Raw genomic sequence first — 25,000 nt, forward strand, 5'->3', positions numbered from 1 at the left:
GTGGTTCAAACAAAAGCAGGTTTGTGAACATTGATGGTTATACACACTTATCACTTATCATTGTATTTTATACATACATTTTTTGTTGCTTGTGCGATTAGTTAATTATTGTTATTGTGCGATTAGTTAATTAGTTATTGTTGTTAAAAAAAGCCTAACCAGGGACAGGGAATTAGCCTTTGGCAAGAAGCCTATATGTGGATCATCGGCTGCTTGAAATTGTAGCAATGTCTTTTCTGCATTGTCCCTGTCAAATAAACTAATAAATATATATATATATATATATTATTTCTGATTATGGTATAGTGGCGGGAAATATCGGCCTGACCTGAGGATAGTGGCGGGAAATATCGGCCTGACCCAAGGATAGTGGCGGGAAATATCGGCCTGACCCAAGGATAGTGGCGGGAAATATCGGCCTGACCCAAGGATAGTGGCGGGAAATATCGGCCTGATCTGAGGATAGTGGTGGGAAATATCGGCCCGACCCGAGGATAGTGGCGGGAAATATCGGCCTGATCTGAGGATAGTGGCGGGAAATATCGGCCTGATCTGAGGATAGTGGTGGGAAATATCGGCCCGACCCGAGGATAGTGGCGGGAAATATCGGCCTGATCTGAGGATAGTGGTGGGAAATATCGGCCCGACCCGAGGATAGTGGCGGGAAATATCGGCCTGATCTGAGGATAGTGGCGGGAAATATCGGCCTGACCTGAGGATAGTGCGACCCGAGGATAGTGGCGGGAAATATTGGCCCGACCCGAGGATGGTGGCGGGAAATATCGGCCTGACCCGAGGATAGTGGCGGGAAATATCAGCCCGACCCGAGGATAGTGGCGGGAAATATCGGCCTCACCTGAGGATAGTGGCGGGAAATATCGGCCTGACCCGAGGATAGTGGCGAGAAATATCGGCCTGACCCGAGGATAGTGGCGGGAAATATCGTCCCGACCCGAGGATAGTGGCGGGAAATATCGGCCTCACCTGAGGATAGTGGCGGGAAATATCGGCCTGACCCGAGGATAGTGGCGGGAAATATCGTCCCGACCCGAGGATAGTGGCGGGAAATATCGGCCTCACCTGAGGATAGTGGCGGGAAATATCGGCCTGACCCGAGGATAGTGGCGGGAAATATCGGCCTGACCCGAGGATAGTGGTGGGAAATATCGTCCCGACCCGAGGATAGTGGCGGGAAATATCGGCCTGACCCGAGGATAGTGGCGGGAAATATCGGCCTGACCCGAGGATAGTGGCGGGAAATATCGGCCTGACCCGAGGATAGTGGCGGGAAATATCGGCCCGACCCGAGGATAGTGGCGGGGAATATCGGCCTGACCCGAGGATAGTGGTGGGAAATATCGGCCTGACCCGAGGATAGTGGCGGGAAATATCGGCCTGACCAGAGGATAGTGGCGGGAAATATCGGCCTGACCCGAGGATAGTGGCGGGAAATATCGGCCTGACCTGAGGATAGTGGCGGGAAATATCGGCCTGACCCGAGGATAGTGGCGGGAAATATTGGCCTGACCCGAGGATAGTGGCGGGAAATATTGGCCTGACCCGAGGATAGTGGCGGGAAATATCGGCCTGACCCGAGGATAGTGGCGGGAAATATCAGCCTGACCTGAGGATGATGGCGGGAAATATCGGCCCGACCCGAGGATAGTGGCGGGAAATATCGGCCCGACCTGAGGATAGTGGCGGGAAATATCGGCCCGACCCGAGGATAGTGGCGGGAAATATCGGCCCGACCTGAGGATAGTGGCGGGAAATATCGGCCCGACCCGAGGATAGTGGCGGGAAATAATGGCCCGACCCGAGGATAGTGGCGGGAAATATCGGCCTGACCCGAGGATAGTGGCGGGAAATATCGGCCTGACCTGAGGATAGTGGCGGGAAATATTGGCCTGACCCGAGGATAGTGGCGGGAAATATCGGCCTGACCCGAGGATAGTGGCGGGAAATATCAGCTTGACCTGAGGATGGTGGCGGGAAATATCGGCCCGACCCGAGGATAGTGGCGGGAAATATCGGCCCGACCTGAGGATAGTGGCGGGAAATATCGGCCCGACCTGAGGATAGTGGCGGGAAATATCGGCCCGACCCGAGGATAGTGGCGGGAAATATCGGCCCGACCCGAGGAAAGTGGCGGGAAATATCAGCCCGACCCGAGGATAGTGGCGGGAAATATCAGCCCGACCCGAGGATAGTGGCGGGAAATATGGAATATATAATTAAGAGGGGAATTGAGCGTCTTGCGCAAGTGATTTTATTTGCTGCTTTTTGTGCATTCACGCGTTTGAAGTGAATTCGCGTCTGACACCCAAGTTGAAAAATCTGAACGTTGGTGTCAGTTCGCGCCACGTTAACCAATCAGGAGCCTGCTCATGATAAAGGGGGGCGGGTCCGCCCAGAGTCACTCATTCAACATTGTGGACTGGAACAAAGTTTGGCTATTGCCACATAAATATCTTATTGTGAATAAAGTTAATAATAAAATTAAAATAAAAGTTTCTTTTAAAGTAATTCACAGATTCTATCCAGCAAAACGTCCTCTTAGAAAGTTTAAACCTGACAGTGCCATGATGCAGATCTGCTGGGGTTAACGGGACAGGTCTGGGGTCGGGCAGATCTCTTGATCTTGATGATTTGGGGGTTGGTGGGGGTGTGATGATGCGTGTGCTGGTGGGGGGTGGGGGGTCTTTTGAATAGAGCAGATGTCTTGAGTGAGACAATAGCCCCGGTCCCCCAACACCCTCTCACTGCCCAGCTGCCATCCTCAGACCTGATGCTTCTCCATCAGGACCCTTTCATTAACCCCTCAGGTGCTGCTCGTGTGGTGGGCAGGAATGAGCTTTATATTTCAATGACATTAATTGCCTTAAAGCTACACTATGTAACTTTTCCGTCCACTAGAGGTCGCCTGTTCAAAACAAAGGCGTAGTTTGATGACGGTACGTTTGAGCGCAGATTCTCGGGACATGTGGTCTTCACCTCACAGTAGTGTTAATTTTGTCACCTATTTTTAATTTAGTCTTAGTCTTAGTCTTGTGCCAAATGTCCTTGTTAGTTTTAGTCATATTTAGTCATTCACATATCTTTTTTTGTTAGTCAAGTTTTAGTCGACTAAAAGTCTTGTCATTTTAGTCTAGTTTTAGTCAAAAGACAACTCAAGGTATCTTAGTCAAGTTTTAGTCGACCAAAAGTCTAGTCATTTTAGTCTAGCTTTAGTCAAAGGAAAACTCAATATATTTTGTGGCAAAATAAGTTACATAAAATATATATAACCTGCATAATGTGCCACAACACCATAGCTAACTGGTTGATTTACAGCATAGATGCCTAAAATCAGCATTAGCTTATGATATGATGGGCACAAATATTGATTTTTGATCTTGATTCAGTATGAATTCATATGTAGGCTATATAGCCGACTGTACATATAAGGAAAAATAAGTTTTTTTACACTTTTTTGGGGTTATATTATATTTGCTTGCATTCTTTACTATTCACTATTATTAACATTTCAAAATTTCACAAATAAGTAAGCAGTTATGATCTGCAATACTTTTTTGAGCAACTAGACTACATGTATATTTATTAAAGAGCCATACAGGCACCCAGTGGGTAATGGCATTACAAGTGAATTTTTTTTTTTTCAGCCACAAAATGGCTCTAATTTGCCTCTTTGCAGTGGAATTCTCTATTTTAACCTTAATTAACACACTAATTGTAATATAAATAATAAAAATATTAGAAGAAAAATATTTTAAGTGGTCATTAATGGACCATAAGTATTGCACAAATAGTATTTAGTACCAAAAGATCTCCTCAAAATATTCAATAAATATTATTGAATTAAAATATAGGCTATTTATTTTTAAAATAGTTAAGGTGTATGGTCACATTTGACCATCAATGAGCATAAGTGTGACTTAATTAGTAAGGAATACCTGAGGGTTAAATACAAGAAAAACATTAATATTAATGTTAACAATGTTGCATCTCTACCACTCTCCATAATAAAATGATACTGTAAATGTGGCTGACGCACACTATGCTGTATGGTTTACCAAAAATTGCTGCAAACACCTGTAAAGTGAAGCTGTTGTGTAACTTTCGCGGCTTAAGCCATTCACATGTACGGACACAGCGCTAGAGGTATTGAGCGCTCCGGGAACCACGTGACCATGCGCGCAGGCGGAGTCTGAGAGACCTGTAGCCTACTCGAGCAACAGCGCGAACTCTTTCGGAATATTTTGAACAGCTGAATATTCATCTCATGAGAAAAAATAGAGACAATTGTAGACGAAAATGAAGAGAGATTTTATCTTATTTTTTATTTTATGCAAAACATTTTAGTCTCATCCTTTTTCGTCAACAATAATGCCTGTTAATTTAGTCTTAGTCAGTGTTTTTGGACATTGGTGCAGTCTCGTCATCGTCTCGTCTTTGTCATGGAAAAAAAGGTCGTTAACGAACATATTTAGTCTCGTCTCGTCTGACGAAATTAACACTACCTCACAGCCGGTGGAAAAGAGTCAGGATAGGACTCGGGCAGAAATCATGTTCATGTATGCGATTATTAACATTACTGTAGTGAAGCAGAGCAGGAGCGAGTGTTGTGGAGCTGAGCAAGGCCGCAGGAGCGATTGAAGAGCGGGACTGTTATTATGGCATAGTCGCTGGCGGGACTTTTATTATGACACGGCTGCCGGCGCCACTTCCTCTTTTCCAATCATGAGTGTGAGGTAACGCAACTCTGTTTATCGTATTAGATATATCTGAGTGTGTTGAAAAGGAAGTTATGACGTTCGCTCGGCGGCTGCTATGACGCTTGTTCACACTGCAGTGAGAGTAAAGGGTTTCACTGAATAAAACCGGAAACCGAGGATAACGCAGATATGACGCAATCGACAGGCGACTCCCTCACACCCATAGCTCACACGTCCCGGTTCCTCGGTTAAAATAGCAATTTCTCACGATTTACAAATAGTTGAAAACATTTGGGATATTCTAAGTACTCAACTGAACAAAATATATAACACTGGCCTAGTGGTTTCTGGATATTTTACTGCAAAAATCCCACATAGTTCACCTTTAACAGTGATAAAACAGAGGTTATGCTCATACTTCAACCCAGTCTTGGAGATCCAAACAAAATTAAAAAACCTGGACTCTCTACACTGGCTCCCGTCAGGTCTCCTACAGATTTAAACATTTGAATGCTTGCATGGTCTGGCCCCAGATTATTTATCAGAGCGTTTAACTGTGTCCAGTCCGATGTGTGACCTCTGGCCGCTCTACGGGTGGATGGGCTGTTTCTGCCCCGGCTCCCAAACTCTGGACCTCTCTTCCGTATGAGATTAGACATGCTCATTCTAAAGCCCTTCTTAAAACTCACTATTTTAGACTTGCTTATATGTGATTTCAAATATATATTGTATTTTTGTATATCTGGTATATGTTTAGTATTTAGATTTTTTCTATCCTCTTTTTACTTTTACATTGTGTCCTTTTTGCGCTTTGAGAATCATTTAAAGGCGCTATATAAAATAAAGTTTATTATTATTAAATTATTATATTTTATTTTATAAAATATATTTTAGCTTGATAATGTTTTTTATTCAATATTTTGTACTTTTAGGGGATTTTATGGTACTACATTATAGTATGTAATAGTTATTATCCATTTATTACCTGCTAATGACTTTTTGTGCCTGGACCTAAAAAGGAAATTTCCGACTCAAACTGCCATAAATCTTGAATGCAGACTTAAGTTTGGTCTCTTTTAGGGATGCACAATATATATCGGCCACCATATCGGTATCGGCAGATATATGTTCATTTTTAATGTTATCGGCCTGATAAGAACGTTTGGCCAATATATTAAAGTTGATTAATAGTGTATTATTTCTGTTCACCATGATGGGTTTGAATTAGGGATGCACGATATTATCGGCACGACATCGGCTTCGGCCGATGTGAAAAAATTATGCCGATATGCCTTGCCGATATGATAACGTGTTGATATAAATATATAGCCTATTTAGTGGAGGCGCTGTTGTTACAGTAATAAAATGAAAAGTAGAATACACAAATAAATAGAAGTTACTTCTTTATCTGAATAAATAAAGCAGTAATGAAGTCAAAGCATGGCACTTGTAAATTAAATACTTTTACATACAGTTTATTAATCTGTAATCAAATTTTATGAAATTGATGATGAAAAATAATCCAAGGAGCTCTAAAATAACTGTGAATGTTTTTATCTGAAGCTAAATACAGCATCAACTGATTCCATGCCACCCCCACTTCATGTGCACAAACATTACATCCAGAAATAAAATATTTAGATTATAACTGCATCTGTCTGGGGTGAAAAATTATTATTATTGTTATTTTCAGCGCTTTTAATATACTCTTATTATAAAAATAACTTTATTAACATTTATTTATCTTTAACAAGTGTCCTTTTAGTAAGGAGACCTCAGAAATCTGAAACCAGAATGAAAAAAAAATAGTTTTTTTGCTCAAAATGGTGGTTTCCAAACAAAGGGAAAAAATAAACATATATCGGTATCGATATCGGCATCGGCCAAAACTAGTTGAAAAATATCGGCATATCGGATATCGGCAAAAATCCAATATCGTGCATCCCTAGTTTGAATTGCTCGAAATATGATTGAAATCACTTTAAAAAAAGTGCAACATGTGTAGCTCAAGTCTGTCAGGCTACATAAATTAAAACCCTAGCAACCACATAGCAACACGCTGAAAACAACCACAACTGCAACGATAGTCAAGTTTACTGTAATTGCATAGAAATGCACACAAAGCAATTCAAAATACCTTAGCAACTGCATAGTGACACCCTAGCAACCACATAGCAACACGCTAAAAACAACTACAACTGCAGCAATAGTAAAGCTTACTACCATTGCATAAAAATGCACATAAAGCAATTCAAAATACATTTACATTCATTAATGTAGCAGATGCTTTTATCCAAAGTGACTTACAATTGAGGAATACAGCAATCGATTCATCTCGAGGAGGCAAACAAACAAGAGAAGTGCTCAAAACACCCAGTCTCAGACATTGCTCAGAGTATCATGAGCTAGAACGGGGGGGTTAAAGGAAAGTGAAAGGATAGATGTCTCAAATGTTGTCAGGGATTCTGCATTCCGGATGAAGGCGGAGCCATTTCACCAGCATGTGAACGAAAATGTTTGTCGCTCATTTACAGATCGTCGGCTTCTGGTACCTTAGCAACTGCATAGCGACACCCTGGCAACCACCCAAAACACCCTAGCAACCACATAACAATGCACAGAAAGGCATTCTGAATACTTCAGCGACTGAATAGCAAAGCCCTGCCAACCCTGGTTATGCACAGTAATCTCTAACAGAGGCATCTGCTCATCTCAGGGACTTCCTGCTGTCCGGTGATGTCATGTGTGCGGTCTCATGTTACACTGTGGGTTCGGAGCGCTGATGATGTCGTAATGGTTTACACCGATCATATCATCCAGGACCAGGAGCACTGCATCACACACACACACACACACACACACACACACACACACACACACACTATATAAGAGTTTAGGGTCGGTAAGATAGTTTATGTCAAGAATGAAAACAGAAATATTGTGAGATATTTAAAATAACTGTTACATGTATTTTAAATCATCATTACTCCAGTCTTCAGATCCTACACGAATCATTCTAACATGAGGATCTGATGATCCACACACAGCTATGATTATTATCAGAGTTGAACACTGTTGATATGTTTTTGTTGATTAGGAGAAAAGGAGAATGTGTAAGCGTCTGTTTAGTGTAAGACCAGAAAGCACCATTTCTGCCAGTTTTAGAGCTTCCTGCATTCATCGTAATTCTTGGAAAGAAGAAGAGAGACTATGATGAGTAAATGATGACTGAGTCATTCATAATTTTAGGTCATTATTGAAAGCACTTAATCCAAATAGATGTAACCCCTCCTGTTCAAACCACCCGCTCTAAGCGGGATTCGAACCCGGGTCCTCCTGCATGAGATTTGGATGCGCAAACAATGAGGCTAAAGGCTGCAACCCCTAGAGTCAGTCGCTAGAGCATTTCTTGAGATCAGAGGAGTGAGGTTTACTCACACAGCGACTACTAGCTGACCTCAGTTACACTCACCCCTAAACCTCACTCCCATCCGGGTCATGGCACCAATGTAACCCCTCCTGTTCAAACCACCCGCTCTAAGCGGGATTCGAACCCGGGTCCTCCTGCATGAGAGTCGAGGCTAAAGGCTGCAACCCCTAGAGTCAGTTGCTGGAGCATCTCTTGAGATCAGAGGAGTGAGGTTTACTAGCTGACCTCAGTTACACTCACCCCCTAAACCTCACTCCCATCCGGGTCATGGCACCAATGTAACCCCTCCTGTTCAAACCACCCGCTCTAAGCGGGATTCGAACCCGGGTCCTCCTGCATGAGAGTCGAGGCTAAAGGCTGCAACCCCTAGAGTCAGTCGCTAGAGCATCTCTTGAGATCAGAGGAGTGAGGTTTACTCACACAGCGACTACTAGCTGACCTCAGTTACACTCACCCCTAAACCTCACTCCCAGGGCTGTTTTTAGGCATACACGAACAAGGCGGTCGCCATCAGCTGAAGGGGCGCCAATGAACGCATATCAGGGGTGTGTGTGTGTGTGTTTAAAGGGTATCACGGCCACCCTGAAATATGATTGCCGCCCCCACTGGTTCCCCTAACACTATTGGATCAGAGAACTGTCTGAATGTTGCATGTAAATTTTGCATTTGGAGCGCTCAACACCATTAGATCAGAGCTCGGTCAAAGCTTTGGCAGGGTAACGCTTCTTTTAACCACACAATAAAGCTAAATTCAAAGGCCAATTAAAAAAACAGGCTCAATAAAAAGTGCACAAATCTGTATTTTGTTAGGGCCGTATTTGTGGCAGTCGAGAAATCCCGCTGTGAAAAGGGCAGATAGTGTAATATTACTCAGTGTGTATTAAAGAGGCAAAGTTGTAGGCTAACCACACTCACTTTAGCATTTCATGATATCATTATATTTAGACTCTTCTTCTCTTACTTGCACCTCCAAAAGGTGTGTGTTTTTGCGCTAATGCATTGTTAAAGGATCAGTGTGTAATTGTCCCATATAAAACTTCAACGGCCAATTTAAAAATAGTATATGCTAATTCACAATATTTATTATCCTTTATTAAACCGCTTTGTCGAGTTTAATGCATCTTTACGGCTGGTGTTGAAAGCGGAATTGAATCATTCAGTTCTAATAGTGTCTACAGGGCACAGCGTTGCGTTATTTAAAGGGGAAGTTCAAGCGTCAATGAGAAACAAAGACCGCACTGAAGCAATACTCATTCTTGTTACTTTCAAGTGACTGGAACAGCTTTTATACGTAGTTTCCAAATTGTATTTGTATATATTTGTTAATAAGGATTACAGTTCCAAAATGGTATGTATGTATGTATTAGGATTAAAATTAATACCAGTAATACCATGTTGCTTTTTAAGATTTGGCTGGGGGGTGCCAATCAGGATTTCGCCTAGGGCGACAAAATGGCTAGAAATGGCCTTGCACCAATGTAACCCCTCCTGTTCAAACCACCCGCTCCAAGCGGGACTCGAACCCGGGTCGGCCTGCATGAGAGTCGAGGCTAAAGGCTGCAACCCCTAGTGTCAGTCACTGGAGAGTCTCTTGAGATCAGAGAAGAGAGGTTTACTCACACAGCGACTACTAGCTGACCTCCGTTACATAGAGGTGAACCAAAACTTGATCTGCATCACACATTGGGCATGAACTGAAGTGTGTGTCCTCTCTCATACTGTAGATGTGGAGATGGATGATTCCTGCCGTGGCATTTGAACAACTGGTTTGACTTCAGGATCAAAAGAAACTTCAATTCTGCCATCTGTCACTGACAGCACACACACACACACACACACACACACACACACACACACACACACACACACACACACTGCATGCACCGCAGCTCACTGACAGCACACACTGCAGACATCTCGTTCTAGAGAAACACACACACACTCACACACTGTTTGATTTCAATGCAGCGACCTTTACAGAGATAAATACAACATGGCAGCCAGCCTTCCACGCCATTAAGCTTCAATGCAGAGAGAGAGAGAGAGAGAGAGAGAGAGAGAGAGAGCTCTTGAAGCATTGACAGAATGTGTGTGTGTGTGTGTGGGTGTTTGCTGTTGCGTTCTGCTTTTGCGTAGGATGATGGGTTGTTTTCTAGGAACTGTACATGTGTGTGTTCATGGGTCAAGTGTGTGAAATCTCTCTGAACAGCTTTACTCCATATCGTAAAATAGAATTGCTTTATCGTTTAACAGAAGCTATTCTAGGAGCTTTACTCGCCTTCAGGGTTTACCACTACACCAGAAGTCTCTTGTGCTCACTAACTCAATATTTCATCAATAATACAGGACACACTGTGAAATATTATTACCATTTAAAATATCTGATTTATATGAGAATGTATAGTAAAGATCCTTAACTGATCATTCTCATATGAGGATCTGATGCTCAACACACACTTATGATTATTATCAGTGTTGAGGGCAGTTGAGCTGAAATGATGCATTTTTTTAAGGATTTTTTTTTTGATGAGTAGAAAGTTAAAAACAGCATTCATGGAAATATTCTGTCACTTTTGATCAAATGAATGCATCCTTACTGCATACAAGTAATTTCTTTAAAAGAAAAGAACCCAGCCGAGCTTAGCCCCGCCCACAACATCAGAGGTGGGGAAGTTGGGTCAGGACTATGCTGGACCCAGAGCTGTTCGGACCAATCAGATCATCAGGGCGGGCTTTATACGATGATGGACAGATGATGAAGAGTGACGTCATCATCACTTGGGTTGAACTGGTTTGCTAAACGGAGAACGTGTTGGTGTGTGCGTTCTCCTCTACTATCTCTCTCAGAGATGATGATGGTGTTGGTCAAACTCTGTGTGTCCTTAAAGGGGGGATGAACTGAGAAATCATCTTTCCTTTGAGCCTTTGATATATAAGAGTTTATCACGATATAAGAACATCCAGTAAGTTTCAGAGCTGAAAACGTCCTTGTTAGTCAAAGAAAAGCTTTTATTGACACCAGACTCAGAAAACGAGAGATCTTAGAATATGTCGACCACTGATGTCACAGGACGCAGAAGCTCCGCCTCAAGCCCCGCCCACCAACCAAACATGCCGGTTCCAGCTCACGTGTGTAAGACACTGCGTTTGTTCGCTTCATTTAACCGCGGATTCGTTTGTAAACAAGACACAGGTGGAGACTTGATCTGCAGACATACTGAGATTAAAACACAACGCTGTGCTTCTGGATCCCACAGGAACGCTGAACACACTGATGTGAGTAAAACATGTGTTTATGTGTGTTAGTATTGCATTGTTACAGATGGTTTGATATCTATTGATCACACACCTCAGCACGCGGTCACAGGCTGGAGAAGCTGTTATTGGTTCATTCGAGATCAGACTCAGACTTGTAACGCCAGCTCGCAAAGCCCAACGTCCCGGAGTGTGTGTGTTTCAGACGGGCTATAGTGAAATAACATTCCTTTCTTGCGTGCGCATGTGTGTGTGTGTGTGTGCGGTTCGCGGTTATATTCACTGATGATCGAGCAGAATGATACAGAAATGTAATTCCAGTCAATGGCGGGTGATGAGAGATGAATCTGTGTTTGTTTGATAAAGATATTTGTCGAGTCCTGTGAGTTTCTCCACACGCTTTCAAAACAATCCCCACATGCACTGAGAGGAGCTCAAGCTCATTAAATATGCAAATCTTATCCAATCCTAGCCGTGGGCGTTTACTTCCAAGTCTTCAGTGCGACACGCCCATCAAAACCCAGCATTTCTCCAGAGAGCCTCAAAACCAGGCCAGAGAATAGCCTATTACTGACCTCAAAATGATAAAGCCAGTTCATGACCCCTTTAAACTCTTACACAACACCGGCACAGATCGTCTACACTCGTCTTCTTCTTCTACTTCCTCTAGCGTGTGCAGTTGAGTTCTGTTGACATGTGTTGCTCAACACACTTCACTCACTCCAGTGCTCTGATTGGCTGTAGGTCTGTCCAATTCACCCTTCACCGCGAGTTTGATTGACAGGCGATCTGACCAATCACATCGCCGAATCTGCCAGTTTGTCCGACAAAGCAGTCAGGAGAGTTAGTAGATTAATATAAGTTAGTATAAATGATTATATTTCAACAACGAATTGGGGAAAAACTATTGTATTATTAGAAGTTAATGCAAAAACTATGTGTTTTTAAATACCATGTGTTATTTGAGATTATTATATCTAAAAATAAATGAATTTAGGCTAATAGTTTGGGCTCTGTTGTTAACCTTGAATATTAGTAATGTGCAACTAAGGGCTCCCTATATTTTACAGCAATATCTTTAAAAAACTTTTGGTTATAATTGTATTAATTTAAGGACAGACACAATTCAGTAAACCACTGTTTAATAAAAATAAATAAACAGCCATTTTGTAAAACTGCAGAAGCGAACCGTGAGTTTAGTGCCGTTACACCCCTAATACTGACGTGTTTCAGTGTTGATTGATGTTTATTTGATGCTTATCAATGATCTAGATTCAGAGATGATGGTTCACGAGCAGCTTTAACTGAGGCGCTACAGCGATCACCACACATTAATGAGACACACAACGCTATTTACTGTTTACATTTCTTTAAAAAAAGACAACATTTTAAAGTTGAGACTTTGTTTCATATCAAAAGTAACTCGCTCTGTCCTGTGTGTCAGCGTGATGTCAGTGTCTTTGCTCCGCGATGTATTTTCTCTACGTGAGAACGTGTGTGTGTGGCGTGAGAACATGTGTGTGTGTGTGTGGTGTGAGAACGTGTGTGGCGTGAGAACGTGTGTGTGTGGTGTGAGAACGTGTGTGTGTGTGTGGTGTGAGAACGTGTGTGGCGTGAGAACGTGTGTGTGTGGTGTGAGAACGTGTGTGTGTGTGGTGTGAGAACGTGTGTGGCGTGAGAACGTGTGTGTGTGGTGTGAGAACGTGTGTGTGTGTGTGGTGTGAGAACGTGTGTGTGTGGTGTGAGAAAGTGTGTGTGTGTGTGGCGTGAGAACGTGTGTGTGTGGTGTGAGAACGTGTGTGTGTGGTGTGAGAACGTGTGTGTGTGTGGTGTGAGAGCGCCATGGCTTGTCGGACATAGCAACAGTAACTAAAGGGGGCGGGGCTTTGCGAACGGTCAATTGAGTGCAGAGGCATTTTCTGTCCTGGTTGGGTTGAAACAGCCCATAATCACAGCCCATGGAGCCGGAGCGGACTCATATTCTGACTAGAATCTCTGAGACTGAGATAAACCCCACCTGACCACAAACTTTTGATCAGTCATTTAAACCAGACAGTGTTTCTCCTGCTATTGATGCCAGACATTAGACGGATACTAGAGACACAAAACCACAAACTAAACCAGAAACTAAACCAGAAACTAAACCAGACTGAAACCAGATCGAGTGATGGACAACCTGCTTTATGGTCTGAACCCACATCACTAACAAATCTCAGGGTTCACACTCGCCTCCAGCTCAGGTAACCATGACAACGCCTCCAGCTCAGGTAACCATGACAACGCCTCCAGCTCCTGTAACCATGACAACGCCTCCAGCTCAGGTAACCATGACAACGCCTCCAGCTCAGGTAACCATGACAACACCTCGAGCTCCTTTAACCATGACAACGCCTCCAGAGAGGAACAGCACTTTCATCCTCCATCAGAGCTCAAAGCGACATCAGATTTCTGATCAAGATGAGGCTGAGGCGTTATTACAATCCTGAAGAGATGAAGTGCGTCAGTCGAGGGTGTGTGTGTGTGTGTGTGTCACCGCTCATTAAAAGCCTTACACGCGCTTGAACAGCCACGGAAGCGACACGCGGAATAAACCCCCGTTCGGGATGAGTTAGAGGAGTGGATCTACTCACCTCGCCGTCCTCTGAGCGCGAGCATCGGCCGGCCGGAGGAGGGATGAGGGGAGCAGGTGCGGATGCAGGAGGGATGAGGGAGGATGCGGAGGCAGGAAGAGAGAGAGAGAGAGAGAGAGAGAGAGAGAGAGAGAGAGAGAGAGAGAGAGAGAGAGAGAGTCATCAGTTCATCCGCTCAAGCACAGTAAAGACAGAGTAAATCAGTCCCCGTGTGTGTGTGATATTACCGGATTTCATCAGCCTGCTCTTGTATCGGATGTTGGTGGTCATGTTTCCCTCAGCTCTGCTGTGCTCGTGCTCGTCTGTCTCACGCGCAGTCCCGCTGGGAACCCCGGGCGTAGAGGGGCGTGGCCATCGCACACGAAACCCGCCCATCCACCCACACGTCATTCCCAGAACAGCTGCGCTTCCGTCCTTTTATTATGAAAACCCGAAACTGTTGTCCTTTGAATATGTTGTTCATTTCTTTCTCTTTTATGCAGAAGCTGTCTCCGTTATGTCTCCGCGTTTTCCTGCTGAATTTAACATCCCTTAGAGTTTCCTCAAAGATAAAAAATTATACAATCAATGACGTGTTTTTACAACTTGTCGAATAAAGTTATGCAGTTTCTACTAATTCAAGTCGGTTTAATGTAGAAATATCTTAAACATCCAAGCTGATTGTATTTAAAAAACTGAAGACAGGAACTTTTTTATGGTGGGATTTAACCATTATAAAATAATGTCGTTATTGTACCATTTTTTGTGTGTGTGTATAATTCCATATTTTTACACTCTAAAAAATGCTGGGTTAAAAATAACCCAAGTTGGGTTGAAAATGGACTAACCCAGCAATTGGGTTGTTTTAAGACAGTGATTGGGTTGTTTTAACCCAGCGCCAGTGATTGGGTTGTTTTAACCCAGCGCCAGTGATTGGGTTGTTTTAACCCAGTGCCAGTGATTGGGTTGTTTTAAGACAGTGATTGGGTTGTTTTAAGACAGTGATTGGGTTGTTTTAACCCAGCAATTGGGTTGTTTTAAGACAGTGATTGGGTTGTTTTAACCCAGTGCCAGTGATTGGGTTGTTTTAAACCCAGCGATTGGGTTGTTTTAAGACAGTGATTGGGTTGTTTTAACCCAGCGATTGGGTTGTTTTAAACCCAGCGATTGGGTTGTTTTAACCCAGCGCCAGTGATTGGGTTGTTTTAACCCAGCGATTGGGTTGTTTTAAGACAGTGATTGGGTTGTTTTAACCCAGCGATTGGGTTGTTTTAACCCAGCGCCAGTGATTGGGTTGTTTTAAGACAGTGATTAGGTTGTTTTAAACCCAGTGATTGGGTTGTTTTAAACCCAGCGATTGGGTTGTTTTAACCCAGCGATTGGGTTGTTTTAAGACAGTGATTGGGTTGTTTTAAACCCAGCGATTGGGTTGTTTTAACCCAGTGATTGGGTTGTTTTAAGACAGTGATTGGGTTGTTTTAAACCCAGCGATTGGGTTGTTTTAAGACAGTGATTGGGTTGTTTTAAACCCAGCGATTGGGTTGTTTTAACCCAGTGATTGGGTTGTTTTAAGACAGTGATTGGGTTGTTTTAAACCCAGCGATTGGGTTGTTTTAACCCAGTGATTGGGTTGTTTTAACCCAGCGATTGGGTTGTTTTAAGACAGTGATTGGGTTGTTTTAAACCCAGCGATTGGGTTGTTTTAAGACAGTGATTGGGTTGTTTTAACCCAGCGATTGGGTTGTTTTAAGACAGTGATTGGGTTGTTTTAAGACAGTGATTGGGTTGTTTTAACCCAGTGATTGGGTTGTTTTAAGACAGTGATTGGGTTGTTTTAACCCAGTGATTGGGTTGTTTTAACCCAGCGATTGGGTTGTTTTAAGACAGTGATTGGGTTGTTTTAAGACAGTGATTGGGTTGTTTTAACCCAGTGATTGGGTTGTTTTAAGACAGTGATTGGGTTGTTTTAACCCAGTGATTGGGTTGTTTTAAGACAGTGATTGGGTTGTTTTAACCCAGTGATTGGGTTGTTTTAACCCAGCGATTGGGTTGTTTTAAGACAGTGATTGGGTTGTTTTAAGACAGTGATTGGGTTGTTTTAAGACAGTGATTGGGTTGTTTTAAGACAGTGATTGGGTTGTTTTAAGACAGTGATTGGGTTGTTTTAAGACAGTGATTGGGTTGTTTTAACCCAGCGCCAGTGATTGGGTTGTTTTAACCCAGTGATTGGGTTGTTTTAAGACAGTGATTGGGTTGTTTTAAGACAGTGATTGGGTTGTTTTAACCCAGCGATTGGGTTGTTTTAAGACAGTGACTGGGTTGTTTTAAGACAGTGATTGGGTTGTTTTAAGACAGTGATTGGGTTGTTTTAAGCAAACATTTAACCCAACCGCTGGGTTAAAACAACCCAATTTCGGGTTAGTCCATTTTCAACCCAACTTGGGTTATTTTTAACCCAGCATTTTTTAAAGTGTATGTACACAAATCCATATTTATGTTTTCAGTTTTTGTCGTATATGCTACATTTCACTGATTTTGTGTGTTCTACAATATTTATTTCAAACGATAAAACCAACTTAATAAAATATTCAGAATTAAAAATCCTTAAAATATAAAAAATAATATAAATTATACACGATCAGGCATAACATTATGACCAGTGAATAACACTGCTGTTAGTGTGTGGGATATATTAGGCAGCAAGTGAACATGTAGTCCTCAGAGTTGATGTGTTAGAAGCAGGAGAAATGGGCAAGCGTGAGGATTTGAGCGAGTTTGACAAGGGCCAGATTGTGACGGGTCAGAGCATCTCCAAAACTGCAGATCTTGTCCCTGATCTCAGATGTTACGCCTGATCGGTGGTTAAGTCCATATTTTGATTTAAAATAAAGAGATAGGCGTGTCATGTGCAGCATTAATGGTGAATGAACACCAGTATATCATCGTTTGTGGTGTGTGAAGAGAAAATGACATTCATAAAAACACACAAAGCATTAACTCATCAAATGACTCAAAGTTATTTATTTCTCAACATGAGCAAGTACAAAAAGAAGGAAGCGAGCGTTACTGTACCGCACTAATGTGTTAATCCTTTAAAAGAGCTAAACAGGAGATGAGCAGTCAAAATAACAACCACACACACAACAAAACAGAATCAGTGTGTGCAGCAGACGTCAGTGATGAGCAGATAAACGTTAAAACACAGTAAAACGTGCCCGAAATATTAAGAGCACCGCAGTCGATGATATTAAAGTAGAAAATCAGGCAATAAAGCGGACAGAACCCACACCATGAGGACCCAAAGAACAGAAAGACTACACGTGTGTGTGTCTGAGTGGAGTTAGGGCGTTTCTGTGAAAGAAAACACACAATAAACACGTCACTTTAGTACCATAATAACTATATTCACAGCACACTCTGGGAATATGAATTATTGCTCCTTTTAAAAAGACACTGATGAGATTATAGAAAACATGATGTCAAGAGATTGTCCAGTTGTAGTTTTGTCCTGACCCAATCAGACGTTCTTCCCATTGGACGGGAGGTTGTGTTCCTGTAGCGTCCACTAGAGGGAGACGCTGACACACACACACACACACACACACACACTCGAGGCATTTGAAAGGCTTATGTTAGTGATGTTACTCACACATTTTAAACAAACCGTCTGCGAGTGTGTCACAAATTATGAACCTGTACGTTTGATAAAACTGTAAACTTGAGCAGGTGCATCCATTTCATCTACACACACACACGCGCGCTGAACAATGCCAGTAAAATCATGATATAAATTATTAACAGCGTCTAACCGGATTGGACAGAGATCATGACGGAGTGTTTGTTTAGTGTGGAGGTTATAGAGATCATTAACATAAATCTGATAATCATGAGGATAAGACACGAGTGTTTAGACATGGGGAGGATATGATAACCTCCAGTCAGATGGCACTTCCTGTTCCCACAACACACACACACACACACACACACACACACTTTTAGTCGTCTCCCGGTTTCATCTTCATCTGAGCTTGCATCTGAGCGATCATCTGCTGCATGCGTCTCAGCTGCGAGAGAGGAAAAGGCAGATTTATTATATTAATTATTATTATTACAGGTATTAACTCTATTAACACACTAAGGCTTCATCAGTGAATGTATTGACTAGCATGAGCAGTGTGTGTGTGTGTGTGTGTGTTACTGTATTTGTTGATCTTTGTTAACGTTAGCTAATGTAAATCCAGCTGTTAGTGCATTAACTAATGCTGACACGATTTTCATAAAGTATTAATAAATGCGTTATAAGTGCAGTTCATTATTAGATCATGTTAACTAATGAAGCTTAATGTAAAGTGTTACCTATTTGTGTGTGTGTGTGTGTGTGTGAGTGTGTGTGTGTGTGTGTGTGTGTGTGTGTGTGTGTGTGTGTGTGTGTGACAGAGTGTGTGTGTGTTGGGTAGGTTTAGGGGTAGTGTGTGTGCGTGAGAGAGAGTGTGTGTGTGTGTGTGTGTTTGGTAGGTGTGTGTGTGAGTGTGTGTGCGTGAGAGGTAGTGTGTGTGTGAGAGTGTGTGTGAGATAGGTAGGTTCAGGGGTAGTGTGTGTGTGTGTGTGTGTGTGTGTGTGTGTGTAAGTGTGTGTGACGGGTAGGTTTAGGGGTAGTGTGTGTGTGTGTGTATGTGTGTGTGTGTGTGTGTGTGTGTGTGTGTGTGTGTGTGTGTGTGTGTGTGTGAGTGTGTGTGTGTGAGTGTGTGTGTGTGACGGGTAGGTTTAGGGGTAGTGTGTGTGTGTGTGTAATGGGTAGGTTTAGGGGTAGTGTGTGTGTGTGTGTGACGGGTAGGGGAAGTGTGTGTTTGTGTGTGTGTGATGGGTAGGTTAAGGGGTAGTGTGTGTGTGTGTGTGTGTGTGTGTGTGTGTGTGTGTGTGATGGGTAGGTTCAGGGGTAGTGTGTGTGTGTGTGTGTGTGTGTGTGTGTGTGTGTGTATGACGGGCAGGGGTAGTGTGTGTGTGTGTGTATATGTGAGTCTGTGTGTGTGTGTGTGTGTGTGTGTGTGCGTGTGTATGTGTGTGTGTTCTCTAATCGTCATGATCGTTTTGATTAGTGTTGTGTAATTGTGTTTGAGTGTACGTGTCGGCCTACATGTTGTGCGGTAAAGTGTGAAAATACACTAACACTCACTTCTGATTAGACATTAAGCTGGAAATAATATATTATCTATGACAAGTGATACACACACACACACACACACACACACACACACACACACACACACACACACACACACACACACACTACCCCTTAACCTACCCATCACACACACACAAACACACACTTCCCCTACCCGTCACACACACACACACTACCCCTAAACCTACCCATTACACACACACACACACTACCCCTAAACCTACCCGTCACACACACACACTCACACACACACACACACACACACACACACACACACACACACACACACACACACACACACACACACACACACACACACACACACACACACACACACTTTACATTGTAAGCATTTCTGCATGTTCTGTGCTGCAGGAAGCTGATGTCATTTCCTGTGCAGACATGCATGTTTATAAAATGCACTGATTGCATCCGCAGCAGATCTAAATGTGTTCCCACAGGCCAAGCAGATTTAGCACGCGAGTGTGTCGGCTCCAAACCACAACACACACAACGACAGATACTAATATACAGTACGTTAGATGTGTGTGTGTGTGTGTGTGTGTGTGTGTGTGTGTGTGTGTGTGTGTGTGTGTGTGTGTGTGTGTGTGTGTGTGTGTGTGTGTGTGTCGTACCTCTGCCTCCTTCTCCAAGAGGATCTGGTCTTTGTCCATCACATCTTCCTCGACCGCCCTGCTGGATCACACGATTACAAACACACCAGGGTTACACACGGCACAGAATGACCAAACGCTCTGACCCCTGACCCCTGACCCCTGGGGTCGTGTGTGTTGATGCTCCGTACCTGCCAGCTCGCTTTAGCCTCTCCGAACGGAAGTTCTCATAGTGGAGATCCTGAGTGACCTCCTGCAGGTCCTGCATGTGAGTCCTACACACACACACACACACACACACACACACACACACGTAAGGCTTACAGATCTACACCAGCAGAGGGCGCTGCAGAACACATGGAGAAATCCAGTCACACACAGATCATATTTCACCCAAAAATTATGAGACAAATTCATAATAACTTTAAAATTCTACACTAATATTATCTAAAAGTATACATGAGTTAAAAAAATTCATATTTAAAGTACTTATACATCATTTGTTCATGTTGTTTTTTGTTCTACCTTGAATATTTATGCTGATTTTAATGCAATTATTTTCAGTAACAATAGCGTCTCATTTATTAACATGAGCAATTATTTTTTAAAGCAATTATTATTTTTTGTTAATGTTAGTTCACAGTGCATTAATAAATGTAGACCAAGAATTAATAAGAATGTAGAATTATTCTTTGTTGTTTGTTCATGTTAAATAAAATATTATATATTATTAGCAGTCGATTGTGAAATGACGCGTTTCCATGAACTGATGTTATGCGACTGAAACAATGTTTTCCTCTCGTGATCAGTCATTCCAAAAATTGTCACGTATATGTTGGGTTTATGTATATCCCAGCCTCCGCACGCCATTATTATTACTGGAAGGAGACGTGTGTGTGTGTGTGTGTGTGTGTGTGTGTTATCCAAGCACTGATGGCAAGGAAAGCCCCTTATACTTGAGCGGCACGTATGAGGTGTGTGTGTGTGTGTGTGTTTCTCTCTCAGATCTGCTTCAAGCTCTTGATAAATTGTGGTGTTTTCTATTCTATTGTCTTTTATGAGTTTAATAAAGAACTCGTTTTCTGTCCAGACACACCATCATCTGTAAAGAATGATCCACTCTTACATACGCAGGTTATTGTGACGCATTAGACAATGTTTGGTGGGGGGGCACAGACTCAGAGAGGTAAACCTACTATTAATTAAACCTGAAGAGAAGTTAGTTGCACTTTATTTTTGATATTAATATTGTATTTATATAATTTTAATGTTGAAACACAACAGCAAAAGTAGCAGGTAAACAGAGCACATTTAAATACATGTGAACAGTGAACCAGTATAAATAGAGGTAATAATACTGTAATATTATTGATAACAAAACGTATTATAATGAGTGAAAAGGAATTCAAAATGAGCAACTTCAAATGTGATATGAAATAACAAAACTCAACAGTAGTAGAAGCACATGGGCTGTGGGAAATGCAATGCAATGCAGGATTTTTTTCCATCATAGTTTTAAACAAGATGGACAAACATAATTGACAACAGTAGAAAGGCTTTTGAGCTCAACAAGAGGCTGTAGCAGTGTTTATTCATATTTATATTACATTATAAATATATTATTTGTGTTTCCCACAGGATTTTGTGAGACTGTGGGTAGACATTGGTCCTCTAGGCTAGGGGCTGCTCCCCAAAAGAACATTTTGTTCATTTTAAATTTAAATGCATAAATCTGGTGCATTTTGAGAGCAAAATTAAGTGACGAGATCCATGAATAAAATTAGTTTTTTGTAAACAATTTTGTACTTTAGTAGTAATTTATTTATTGGTTGCATAGATATGAATGGTGATGGTATAGGGCACATAAATGATCGTTCATAAATGGTAAAACATGTTGGAGTATGCATTCGATCAATCAAAAATATGCAGCAAAAGAGGTTACCTTCGTTGAGTTAACTTATTTCTGGAATAATTCGAGGGGGCCTGTAATATATATTTATTATGTGAATATTTAGGCTATAAGGTCTAACTGTTCACATTCCTCATGGTTCAGTCTGTATGTGCTATATTCAGGGAAAAAATTACTTCTGTCCAATAAAAATAAAGAAAATAAAAACAAATAATTAGGGCTGTCAAAAGATTAATCGCGATTAATCGCATCCAAAATAAAAGTTTGTGTTTACATAATATATGTGTGTGTACTCTGTTAATTATTATTTATATATAAATGTATTATTTACACCCACATTCATGAATATATTTAAGAAATATTTGCATGTATATACATTTATATAATCTATAATATATATAAATTTTAATGTTTTATATATAAAAATAATATTTTTTTCGTAAACATATACATGCTTGTGTGTGTATTTATATATAAATAATAATTAACAGAGTACACACACATATATTATGTAAACACAAACTTTTATTTTGGATGCGATTAATCGCGATTAATCTTTTGACAGCCCTACAAATAATCTAACTATGCAAAAGAACAAATAAATACAATCAGAGCAAAGATGCTTATAAAATCAACTTTTCAGGTTTTTCTGGTAGGTCTAACATTAGTTCTCATGTACAGAAACTGAATATCAGTAATCAAATGTAAAATCTGATTGACTGTATAAATTAAAGACTGTTATTAAAATTACAAAAGCTAGAGCAGTGAGTGATTTCCTTGTGTTTTGTTGTTTGATTAACATTAAAAGCACAGACAGCAGGAATATTAGTTTGCTAGAATACTCAAGACGCTCATGTTGACCATTTTTGTGTGAATTTGTCCGTTTAAGCGCAAGACTCGAAAGAGAACTCAATATTTGCGCGCTATCTGAGACGCTTCGGATGAGCGCACACATAATCTTCTCACAGCGCGCACAACTTCTCACTCGCGTCTTCTGGCTCCTGAATTGGCTTAGTTTTAGTTCATTTTTGTGCGCAAATGATTTTTTATACGTTTTAAAGCAGAGAAACCAACCACTGCACATCGCCGTCCGTTTGCGGCCACTATTTACTCCGATATCAACACATTAGAGTGATTCCTCTCCAGAGCGGAGGCGATCCACAACCACAGCAACAACAGGGAGGAGTGCAGTGGCCACTTACATGCATACAATTAAATATAAATAAATCAATGCACTGTCAAATATTAGTTTTAGTTAAGAAAACCGCTGGAACTACTAGTAAAGAAATAATACTGTTAAGTCCAACAACATATCACCTTCCGACTCTGATGGGTGGGGGGTAGGATTGGGTATCGTTTGGTTTTTTTTCGATTCCGGTGCCAAACCGATACTTTTAAAGCGATACCGGTGTCTAAACGGTGCCTGAACCGATACTTTAAAAAAAAGGCCACAAACCGAGGTGGATGACATTAAATGGCTTTTTATTTTTTTTATTTAAATTGAACCATTTATTAAAAGTTTAATGTATACTTAAATGTATGAATATAAATAAATACAAAACACAATTTACTTATTTTCAAATTATTATTGACTTATTTACAAATTCACAGTAAAACCTAAGCCACCTAACCCAACTACAACAAGCCTTAACTCTGAATAACAGTTACAGTAATAACAGCAGTCGTCTGTATTCTTGCTCTGCTACAAACCAGCTTCAGCTTCAGCTTTATTTTGAAATATGATCATATTCTCTGGCTAAATATTTTAGAACGCATCGCCTTAATGTTTCCATGGCGACGCGTTATGTTTCTCACATGACACACAGCAGCCGCAATAGCGCTGACAGCTCAGCTGTATCGGCTTTATTTCGCTTTTTCTTTTTATTCAAAATATTCACAAACTTCTTAACTGTGTCACAAACTATCTGATGTTCAAATGTGTTAGTGAATGTGTGTTAGTTGATCTATAAAGCGCAATGGGCGGCACCATGTTAGTTTGCGCCTCAGAATCGGATCTGTCGGATTTACAACACTTGAGTTCATTCTCGTCTCACTAAATACATGAAAGTAAGTGACCAGTGAACTGGAAGAAGAACAGAGTGCACTATATAGTTACTGTATAATGTGCATGTATCGGATGTGAGTAAAACATGTAACGTTAGTCAAATTATAACGGTCTGAAAGGATTGTCATTGCCGCTTTCATAGACATCAGTGTGTGTTTTTTGCTAGTAGCCTACTTATGAGCATGTAAATGTCTGAAACCTGAAATAAACATGATGTGGTTGAAAACACTGAATAGTTGTCATGAGTTGTGGTTGAAAACACTGAATAGTTGTGGTTGAAAACACTGAATAGTTGTCATGAGTTGTGGTTGAAAACACTGAATAGTTGTGGTTGAAAACACTGAATAGTTGTCATGAGTTGTGGTTGAAAACACTGAATAGTTGTGGTTGAAAACACTGAATAGTTGTCATGAGATGTGGTTGAAAACACTGAATAGTTGTCATGAGATGTGATGTGACGAGCGCTGAGCGTCTGTCTCTGGCTCAGCCAAAGCGCGAAAGCACGTTTGAATTTTGGCACCGAAATGAGGAACCGAAATCTGCGTTCTGATTCGGTCCGGTGCATACCGGTTATAATATGGCACCGGATTTCGGTACCCAACCCTAGTGTGTGTGTGGGGGGGGGGGGGGCACTTGCGGTGGCCAAATTACATTTTGGGGGTGGCACGTGTGTGTGTGATGGGTAGGTTAGGGCAGTGTGTGTGTGTGTGTGTGTGTGTGATGGGTAGGTTAGGGCAGTGTGTGTGTGTGTGTGTTTGTGTGTGTGTGTGATGGGTAGGTTAGGGCAGTGTGTGTGTGTGTGTGTGTGTGTGTTTGTGTGATGGGTAGGTTAGGGCAGTGTGTGTGTGTGATGGGTAGGTTAGGGCAGTGTGTGTGTGTGTGTGTGTGTGTGATGGGTAGGTTAGGGCAGTGTGTGTGTGTGTGTGTTTGTGACGGGTAGGTTAGGTTAGGGCAGTGTGTGTGTGTGTGTGTGTGTGTGTGTGTGATGGGTAGGTTAGGGCAGTGTGTGTGTGTGTGTGTGTGTGTGTGTGTGTGATGGGTAGGTTAGGGCAGTGTGTGTGTGTGTGTGTGTGTGTGTGTGTGTGTGTTTGTGATGGGTAGGTTAGGGCAGTGTGTGTGTGTGTGTGTGTGTGTGTGTGTGTGTGTGTGTGTGTGTGTGTGTGTGTGTGTGTGTGTGTGTGTGTGTGTGTGATGGGTAGGTTAGGGCAGTGTGTGTGTGTG

The 25,000-nt window shown here is 41.8% G+C and overlaps 2 protein-coding genes across 4 annotated transcripts in view; both read right to left on the reverse strand.

Moving 5' to 3' along the window:
• Window positions 1-7,197, reverse strand: part of septin5a (septin 5a) — a 34,465-nt gene extending 27,268 nt beyond the window's left edge. The window contains exon 1 of one of the 2 annotated variants that reach the window (XM_079828260.1): window positions 7,023-7,197. In XM_079828260.1, coding sequence (XP_079684386.1) covers window positions 7,023-7,049 — 27 coding nt within the window. In that variant the 5' untranslated portion in view covers window positions 7,050-7,197. The remainder of the gene's footprint in view (window positions 1-7,022) is intronic. The other variant, XM_079828259.1, reaches the window with a different exon arrangement.
• Window positions 7,198-17,003: 9,806 nt separating this feature from the next.
• The window catches only part of LOC307133247 (septin-2), a 53,173-nt gene continuing 45,176 nt past the window's right edge, over window positions 17,004-25,000 (reverse strand). Inside the window, exons 10-12 of one of the 2 annotated variants that reach the window (XM_079828170.1) lie at window positions 19,997-20,080; window positions 19,827-19,887; window positions 17,004-18,073 (exon numbers count right to left, since the gene is read on the reverse strand). In XM_079828170.1, the coding sequence (XP_079684296.1) occupies window positions 18,005-18,073; window positions 19,827-19,887; window positions 19,997-20,080 (214 nt within the window). In that variant the 3' untranslated portion in view covers window positions 17,004-18,004. The remainder of the gene's footprint in view (window positions 18,074-19,826; window positions 19,888-19,996; window positions 20,081-25,000) is intronic. The other variant, XM_079828171.1, reaches the window with a different exon arrangement.

Source organism: Gobio gobio, assembly GCF_949357685.1.
Source record: "Gobio gobio genome assembly, chromosome: 10".
Taxonomy (NCBI): domain Eukaryota; kingdom Metazoa; phylum Chordata; class Actinopteri; order Cypriniformes; family Gobionidae; genus Gobio; species Gobio gobio.